General features: G+C 39.1%; 1 protein-coding gene across 1 annotated transcript in view; it reads right to left on the bottom strand.

Moving 5' to 3' along the window:
• The window catches only part of LOC105992989 (chromosome unknown open reading frame, human C18orf63), a 22,307-nt gene extending 14,321 nt beyond the window's left edge, over positions 1 to 7,986 (bottom strand). Inside the window, exons 1-4 of the mRNA XM_013026110.1 lie at positions 7,853 to 7,986; positions 4,584 to 4,662; positions 1,626 to 1,682; positions 1,046 to 1,100 (exon numbers count right to left, since the gene is read on the bottom strand). Of these exons, the coding sequence (XP_012881564.1) occupies positions 1,046 to 1,100; positions 1,626 to 1,682; positions 4,584 to 4,662; positions 7,853 to 7,986 (325 nt within the window). The remainder of the gene's footprint in view (positions 1 to 1,045; positions 1,101 to 1,625; positions 1,683 to 4,583; positions 4,663 to 7,852) is intronic.
• Positions 7,987 to 9,908: the final 1,922 nt, after the last annotated feature.

Genomic DNA, 9,908 nt, shown 5'->3' with positions numbered 1-9,908 from the left:
CTTGAGCTGAAGAGCTCAGGACAGTGCCCAGGCCCAGAGTTCAGGTCCCATGACCAGACCCCCCCCCAAAAAAAAAAGCTAATCAAAGGTGGAGACAAGGCAGTTTATTATACAAACATCTTGAAAATATAGTCCAGAATTTTTTTTAAAAAAGCTGCTTTGTGACTGTGGGAAAAAGGAAACAGTTATGGAGAATTTTCTCCAAATATTAAGCATTCCTCACTTTTGAACCACTTTGGTTTCCAGTGAAATATTTCTAGAATACACTAGAAGTACCTAGCAGGGGATGGGATCACAGCTGCTCTGTTTGTCTCATAGAAAACCTACTTACGGCTATATCAATAGGACTCCACATGGCAAGATGATGGCTACCTCAGTTATGCTCACTTCAATGATAGTTCCAGAGACACAGATCCCAAGCAGCTGACCAAATCTCACAAACCATGGGGTCTACTTGGAAAGTCAAATTAATTTTTCCTTAATTTCTGTGCTGATGTTTTCCTTTATCTGAGGAATGAATCCCAATATAGCAGTATGTATCAGCACAGACTCAGTCTGACATGCAGGCAAGGATGGACAATTCTATCATTCACAACCGTCTGTGCCAGTGATCTAAGATAATGTCAGTATGTAAAACAAAGTCAGAGACAGATTCTCTACTATCTTTTTATTGGGTTATTCCCATAACAGGAAAATCTGTGCATAGGATGTGCAAGAAGAATAAATTATTTATCCCTGTTGAAAGCTCCCCAAATCACCAATAATTCTCACAGTTCATAAATGGTCCTAAAACCAGAATCTTTAGATGACCAAACGCTTGTCACAGCAAAATGATTTGATCATCATCTCTCCTACTATTCCTAAACAACACTATGTTCCCACACTGTGACTGGTGATTAAAATAAACTTCTGGATTAAAATTAACTTTTAGGTCATTCAGAGATATCTCAGGAAATGGTAAAGAACATTTAGAATTCATAAAACTTTATGATCTTCCTAGAAGCTAATGGCAACATTTCATCTTGGAGGTGACCAGAGGCCTCACTGTCCTGAACCCCAGCAGACTGAGGAACAGAGGCTAACAGTGGCTGCTGGCCAGGCTGCTGGAATAAGTGCATTACATTGCCCAGAGGTGCTACAGAGAGGTATGCTGTAAGCTTTAGCCAATGTCTCATGATTTCATTTGCTGAAATAAAGAGGGGACAACTCTAGATTTTCACTTTTTCTCATTGCTAAGCTCTAGAAGTTCATCTTCAAATAGAATGCAATGCACAGTGTTTTGTTTCTCCACATTAGGTATATAATTGTGGACAATAATTCCATCTCTGTAGGTTTCACTTACTTCCTTTGTAAAATGGGGAAATGTGATTATTTAAAGATATGTACAGTAAATGAAAATGCTACATAAAATCCTGCAATTAAACTAACAACAAAACATAGGCTTCTTCCTTTCCTTCTGTGTTAAATGTGCACAAAATGATTTCTTGTAAAAATTGCTGGGTTCTTTCATGAGCACAGCAATAATTTATGAGAAAGATACTCCACTTTTTGTTTGTCAACAGAATAAAGTTGAATATATAGCCAATATCATAACACATGAAATTACTATCCTTTAAAAAACTTACCTTAGCTCCATGATTTTCAATGTAGGCATTGAGATTCCCAGCTTTAAAAAATGATATCTATAACAAAAACACACATTTGTAAAAAGGACTTAACATAAATATATAACTAAATAATTTAATAAATATCTTAAGCATAATGCAGCAGAGGGCATAAAATCAAACCATCATTTTAGCAGCTTCTATGTCTTGAAGCCCTGATATCATTCTTTCCCTGAATTAGAATCTGTGTGTACATTCTCAAAATTAGGAAAACCTCTGCCAATGATGTGACTCCTGATGCCACTTAAAGGAAGGGCCAATAAATTTCATATGTGAATGGTTCCCATGTTTTTTAATGTATAATGAATTTTTAGACATAAATGAAGAGAAAGGACATGAATGGTAGTCCAACTTCAAAATGCCTACGTGCTCCAATTAATTAATAAAAAATACAAATTAAAGAAACATTTTTTTCAACATCACAGATTTAAAGACTGCTAATATCCAGTGTTGTTGTTTGTTTTGTTTTTTTTTTTGTCGGTCGTGGGGCCTGAACTCTGGGCCTGGGCATTGTCCCTGAGCTCTTCAGCTCAAGGCTAGTGCTCTACTACAGAGCCACAGAGCCACCTCAGGTTTTCTGGTGGTCAATTGGAGATAAGAGTTTCACAGACTTTCCTGCCCGGACTGGCTTTGAATCATGATCATCAGATCTCAGTCTCCTGAGTAGCCAGGATTACAGGCATGAGCCACCGATGCCAGTTTTTTAAAGGACCTCAAAAACAGATTCTTTCAAATGTCATTTGCTAAAAATGTAATCTGTAACAAATTCTTCTGAGAGTAACTTAGCAATATCTATAGTTGAAAATGCATAACAAAACACACTTTAAAAAATGAGGGCTGGGAAGGTGGCTCAGTGGTAGAGTGCTTGCCTTGCATGCATGAGGCCCTGGGTTCGATTCCCCAGCATCACATAAGCAAAAAGAAAAAAAGCCAGAAGTGGTGCTGTGGCTCAAGTGGTAGAGCACTAGCCTTGAGCTGAAGAACTGAGGGACAGTGCCCAGGCCCAGAGTTCAGGCTCCACAACCAGACCCCCACTCCAAAAAAAAAAAAATGAGTCCTAGAAACAACCAGAAATTAAAATAACCTCAATGCTGCTTTCTGAAGTACTATGCTTATACTAACACAACTAACTGAGATGTGCATTAGAAAACTTAAATTACTGCACATCGTACAATAAAACATTTCACTGTTTAAGAATGAGGAAGATGGGCCGGGCGCTGGTGGCTCACGCCTGTAATCCTAGCTACTCAGGAGGCTGAGATCTGAGGATCGTGGTTGAAAGCCAGCCCGGGCAGGAGGGACCGTGAGACTTCTATCTCCAATAAACCACCAGAAAACCAGAAGTGGCGCTGTAGCTCAAGTGGTACAGCACTTGCCTTGAGCTGAAGAGCTGAGGGACAGCGCCCAAGCCCAGAGTTCAAGCCCCACGGCCGACCAAAAAAAAATAAATAAATAGAAAAGAATGAGGAAGATGGGTTGGTGCTGGTGGTTCACACCTATAATCCTAGATATTTGGGAGGTTGTGATCTGAGAATCACTCACAGCTAGGCCAGGCAGGAAAGGCTATGAAACTCTTCTCTCTGATTAAGCGCACACACACACACACACACACACACACACACACACACACACAAAGAAAGAAAGCCAGCTGTGGTAGAGTGCTAGCCTTGAGCAAAAAAGCTCAGGGATAGCACCCAGTCCCTTAGTTCAAGCCCCAGGATCATCACACAAAAAAGGAAGATGTACACATTAACATAGAAAAGTATCCAGTGGAGTTTATTAAAGGGAATATAAAAGGCAAGTTTAAAATAATGAATCCCATTTTCTACTATATGTAAACACACACACACTCACACACACACACACACGCACACACGGCCAAGGCCTTGGTTTATTTCTTGCCAGTCTTGGGGCTTGAACTCAGGGTCTGGGCACTGTTCCAGAGCTTCTTTTGCTCAAGGCTATCACTCTACCACTTGAGCCACATATTGAAAAATTGAACCTAGGGCTTCATGCATGTTAGGCAAGCACTCTACAACTAAGCCACATTCCCAGTCCAAGGCCTTGGTTTAAATAGTGAGAAATGGATGGCTTTCTGATTGTTGGGCCTCCTTTCTGTTTCTTGTAAGGTTGTGATGGCAAAATAAATAAAACTTTTAAGTTAAAAACAGTAACACTGATGGGGCTGGGAACGTGGCTCAGAGGTAGAGTGCTTGCCTTGCATGCATGAGGCTCTGGGTTCGATTCCTCAGCACCACATACACAGTAAAAGCTGGAAGTGGGTGCTATGGCTCAAGTGGTGGAGTGCTAGTCTTGAGCTGAAGAGCTCAGGACAGTGCCCAGGCCCAGAGTTCAAGCTCCACGACCAGCAAAAACAAAAACAAAACCAATAACTCTGAGTTCTGTTTTTGTTTGTTTTTGTGCCCGTCATGGGGTTTGACCTCTGGGTCTGGGCGCTATCCCTCAGCTCAAGGCTAGCGCTCTACCACTGGAGCCACAGCGCCACTTCTGGCTTTTTCTATTTATGTGGTGCCGAGGAATCGAACCCAGGGCCTCATGCTTGCAAGGCATGCACTCTACCGCTGAGCTACCTTCCCAGCCCCAACACTGAGTTCTTTTACAGACATTTGATATTCTAAATTGAAAAACTTCTTTAAGTGTAACTCTATGATCAAAGCTATAAATTCTATGCTATCTTAAAAATTATTCTTAATAAGTCTATTCATTTATTCATGAACAAATCTACTTAGAAAATTAAATATTAGTTTAGAGCCACAAAAATGGATCTTAAACCTTAGGCACATCAAAGTCTGTTAATTTTTCAAGCTACAACATAGAATGATTAACTATCCTTACTTTCAGCTACTATACATGAATTAGTGTTCACCAATATTACTCTCAATAGTTGGTAATACTAACCGCCATCACCACCCAAATTTGGTTTAATATTCCAGGCACAGGTGCTGTAAGAATATCTTGATGTAAAAATAGCAATTGCCTGTGAAGAAAAATATGTTAATTTCAAAATGGGCTTGTACATTGTCTGTGCTTTTGCTTATTTAGAACATTTAGAGATTTTGTTTTCCTAAAATTTAAGTTCCTTCTGGGCAAAGAGTGTGTTAAAGATTTCTGTGTCTCTCATTGCATTTAGTGTGGAAGCTTGAACATTGCAGGGCCAGCCAATGTCGGAATTGAGAGGGTTAATTACAGGGCTGGAGGGGGGTCAAGTGTAAGGATCCGTGTTTAAACTGAAGTGCTGAAAAAAGAAGAGAGTTATGAAATCGCACCTGGTGATAGAGATCTGAAAATTTCTCTCTCTTTTTTTCTTGTCGGTTGTAAGGCTTAAACTCTGGGCCTGGGTGCTGTCCCTGAGCTCTACAGCTCAAGGCTAGCACTCTACCACTTGAGCTATAGCACCACTTCCGGTTTTCTAGTGGTTTATTGGAGATTGGAGTCTCATGGACATTCTTGATGGGGCTGGCTTTGAACTGCGATCCTCAGATCTCAGCCTCCTGAGCAGCTAGGATTACAGGCATGAGCCACCGGCGCCGGCTTTCTTTTTCTTTGTTCTAGTCCTGGAGCTTGAATGGGGGAACTGTCCCTGTTTTTTTGCTCAAGGCTAGCATTCTACAACTTGAGCCACAGCTCCATTTCCAGTTTTTTGGTAGTTAACTGGAAATAAGAGTCTCATGGAGCTGGGCGCTGGTGGCTCACACTGGTGGCTCAGCCACTCAGGAGGCTGAGATCTGAGGATCACAGTTCAAAGACAGCCTGGGCAGGAAAGGCTGTGAGATTTTTATCTCCAATAAACTACTAGAAAACCAGAAGTGGCCCTGTGGTTCAAGTGATAGAGCACTCACCTGTTGAAGAGCACAGGACAGCGCCCAAGCCCAGAGTTCAAGCCCCACAACTGACAAAAAAAAAAAAAGTTTCATGGACTTTCCTGCCAAGGTTGGCTTCAAACTATGATCCTAAGATCTCAGCCTCCTAAGTAGGATGATAGGCATAAGCCACTGGAGTTTGGCTGAGAATCTGTCCTCATATCTGAGATTTTCAATCTTTTTTCATTTGTGAATCTAAATTCCTTCTTTCAAAATTCCATTTCTCTTCCAAGTATCTTCCTTCTTCCCTTTGTTGTCTCCCTCCCGAGGCAGGTAGAAGTCTATGGCTCACCTATCAGTAAAATTACAAATCACTTCAAAATCAGAACTATTAAGTAGATTTCTTTCATTAAAGAAAATTTCTTAAGCCAGAAAGAAGTGAGTAGGAGTTTTAGTTTAATGATCCCCAACCAAATAAACATCAAAAATTATAAATTATAATTCAGCTGGGTGCTGGTGGCTCACACCTGTAATCCTAGCTAGTCAGGAGGCTGATATCTGAGGATCACTGTTCAAAGCCTGCGTGGGCAGAAAACCAGAAGTCGTGCTGTGGCTCAAGTGGTAGAGCACTAGCCTTGAGCTGAAGAGCTGAGGGACAGCACCCAGGCCGAATTCAAGCCCCATGACTAACCAAAAAAAAAAAAAATTATAATTTGGATTACTATCAAAATCTTTTTCAAAGGTTAAAGAAAAAGAAGGAACACAATTAAATTTTGAAATTTCTCAATATCACTAATAATTAGAGAACAAGTTTAGATGACTCAGTATGTATATGGTGTTGACTTTATAAGTGAGATGGGCTGTTGGGGAGAAAAAAAGACTCTGTAGGTGGGTGGGGTGGGGTGGGGTGGATAAAAGAGGTTAAATACTGTTGAAATAGTTTTGTTGCAACTATAGAAGCAAAATAAGGAAACTCGTTGGAGATGTAATTTTTTGGGGGTAGGGAGGAGAGAGTGTGATAGAGAGGGTGAGAATGATTGGAAAATAGAGTAAATTCGTGTGGAGATATAGTAATGAAATTTCTCTCTTTGTAACTAATAAGAGCTAATAAAACATAAAACATAACTAGAAGAGCTAATAAAACATAAAATAGGGGCTGGGGGTTTGGCCCAGCAGAAGGGCGCCCGCCCGTGCAGCACGCGCAAGGCCCTGGGTTCAGTCCTCAGCCCTGGAAAAAAAAAAGAAAAAAAAAAGAAGAAAAAAACATAAAATAGTAACATCTAAAACATAAACGCAAGTTGGGCCAGCCTGCTTCTAGTTGCTTTAAACCTGTTAGAAACCACGTAGCAGGCCCTGCTATCTGGGAAGCAGATGCAAAGGCTCTCTTCATCTGACAGCTGGATCTCTGTTCTCTGGTCTAGGTCACTGGTTACTATGACGATGAGTTAAGACAGCCTCACTCCACAGGCATAGCAACCTTTAACTCAGGGGCAAACTATTTATTTTAGGATTTTTTTTAATTTTAATTTTTTGCAATTTTAGTATTTTCCAAAAGGGGCACAGGTAAATCTGCAATGGGTATCATTCACTGTATTACACATAAGCAGAAAGAGTTCAGACTCCCTGAAGGGCTTGGATGGAAAAATACATACACAATATGGAAGAATGTATTATAAATAATAAGGTAATGAGGATATTCCAAGACTGTTTTCATCACATTTTTTTTCCCGTAGCATTTTTTCTCTTGAAAAGTCTTACCAGATGGCCCAGGTTGGCCTTGAAGTCTTGATCCTCCTGCCTCAGCATCCAGAATGCTGGGATTATAGCCATGCATCACCACACCTACCTTTCTCCTAACAGTTTTATGGGTTTTTGTTGTTTTCTAAGAAATTCACTTAAAAAAACAATCCTCTCATGCATTCTATGAATCCTTTACGTACTCCACTTTAAGGAACTAATACATGGTAAGTCCCCAGTCTTCAGTATTTCAGAGCAATTCTTAGAGAAATACTTTTGAGTGTTTTATGTTTATCTGAAAATTTAGAAATTTTGAAAATTTTATGGACTGTTTAGGTGTCTATAAAGAATATTATACTCACTAATTACTACATATTTTGGGGAGCTTGACTTAATTCATGAATGGAGAGATTTTAAATTTTAAGATGGAACATAGATTGCATATGAAACTAAACAGTGAGAGAGTCCATCTCAAGTAAATGTAATTTAACATACCTAGCCAAAATCGGGATCCTATATTTCAAATAATATATACATACTGAATATTTTTCTTTGTATGGGGGTACGTCTAAAACAATCTTATAGATTTTTAAGAAGTCTAAAATGCTTAGTCAGAAGACACATATTTACCTGCACATTTTCATTTGTGTACTCCTAATTTCAGTATCTGCCACTCTTTCACTCAGTATTATCCGGACAGCACAGAGTTTGTGTAAATCTGGAAAGGTGATGAAGAACAGTGACTGCTGCCTAGAATCATTCATATTTTCCTGTAGTTGGGTATTTTAACAGGCAGACCTTTAAAGATAGAGAGTAATAAAAGATAGTAAACTGTCTAGGCTTTTGCTGGGCTTCAATTATCAATTCAACTCATAATATTTGACATAGTGTTAGAATAACAAAACAAAAACAAATTGGCAAACTCAGCATTTACATTTCACTAATATTTTATTTACCTTCAAGATTTTCTAATGATTTCTAGATTGTTTTGGTACATTTTATTAAGATATAGGTCATAGAACCAAAAATGATATAGTTCACATAGGTAGGAGGTAGAGATTAGGAACATCAAGGTTTGAGACCAACCTGGGTAAAAAGTTAGCAAGATACCATTTCAATTAAGTTAGGTGTGGTGGTGTGCATCTGTAATCCTACTTTGGTGGAAGGTATAAGGAGGAGGATCAGGGTCTGAAGCTGCCTCAATGGAAAAAAGGTAATTCAAAAAATAACTTAAAAAAGTTATTCCTCTACCTCTGCAAATAACTACAAGCCAAAAGAGCTGGGGGGTGTGGGTCAACTATTGAAGTTCCTGCCTAGCAAGGGCAAGGCTTTGGGTTCAAAACTCCTGTGTGTGTGTGTGTGTGTGTGTGTGTGTGTGGTGTGGCGTGTGTTTCATATAACAGAATTTACTCAATGCACAATTAAATTTTCTTACTATATTCAGAATTATTCAACTACTAATGCAATAAATTTTAGAACATTTTCATCACCCTCAAAGATAATTTAGCTTTTAAACTTACAGTGGAATACTATAATTATAATGCAAAACACCAACTAATTTATTAAATGAGTAGTCTTCTCTATGTTTCTGCTATCATAAATTTTCCCATAGTTCATGGTTATTCTTGTTACATCTTCTTTGTAGAAGAACAAAATCTTTACAATAATTTAAAACTCAAAATGTACAGTTGAATCTTTTGCTGTTCCCAATTTTAAGTCACCTCAAGGTTAAAGAATGTATTATTTTGGAAGTTAGCACTGTGGCTCACACTGTTAAGAGTGGTAGCCTTGAGTGTAAGAGATCAGGGACAGCACCCAGGCCTTGAGTTCAAGCCCCACAACCATAAAAAAAAAGAAAGAAAAAATGTATTATCTTTCATTTTACATAAAAGGAAACTAAGACCTCCAAATTTTAATTGTGTACTTTTTTCCACTAAATTATCTGGCTTTAAAACTTCTTTTTTTTAGCACATTTGACAACTGGTAATTCACAGAGCATATCTGAAGTCTTTAATATTACAGAAAACTTGAATGTAAAGAGTATGCTAATCTACTGAAGGTCAAGTGCTCTAACAAGTACAAATACAAGGGTGGAAGAAACTTTGACTCTTGTTTTTTAACATCAACATACTTTTTCTTTGAGGAGATAAATAATCACATACTAGCCCAGGAATTGGAACAGTCTTAACCTTGATCACAGTAACAAAAGTGTAATTTGGTGTCATTTGAAGAATGTTGAGAATGTCCTTTGGGCTCCAACCATTTCTCTAAGAAACAAAGGGTTTGAAAACTTCAGTAGATTTTTCTTTTTTAGGTAGTAACTTGGGTTTGAGCCGAGGACTTCCATGCTTGCTAGAGAGGTGCTCTACCACTTGAACTTCACCCCCAGAACTTTTGATATCTCTGTGGTCTAGTATCAGGGCTTGAAGTCAGAGCCTCCTGTTCTCACTTGGCTCCCATCCCTGTTTTTTCCTTAATAGTACGTTGGGTTTGAAACGAGACCTGGATCCTCCTTACTTATACCTCCCACATAGTGGGTGCCCAAGCATTACGTTGTTCAGTAAGGGCTGCACTTACGGCCTCCTGCAGGTCCTGGGCTTCTAGAACTAGATGGAACTATCTGAGGGGTTTATTACCTTTTTTTTTTTTTTTTTTGGCCAGTCCTGGGGTTTGAATTCAGGGCCTG

The sequence above is a fragment of the Dipodomys ordii genome, unplaced genomic scaffold (assembly GCF_000151885.1).
Source record: "Dipodomys ordii isolate 6190 unplaced genomic scaffold, Dord_2.0 Scaffold91, whole genome shotgun sequence".
Lineage (NCBI taxonomy): Eukaryota > Metazoa > Chordata > Mammalia > Rodentia > Heteromyidae > Dipodomys > Dipodomys ordii.
The sequence above is the reverse complement of the archived record's forward strand: the minus strand, read 5'-3'. Positions and strand labels throughout refer to the sequence as shown.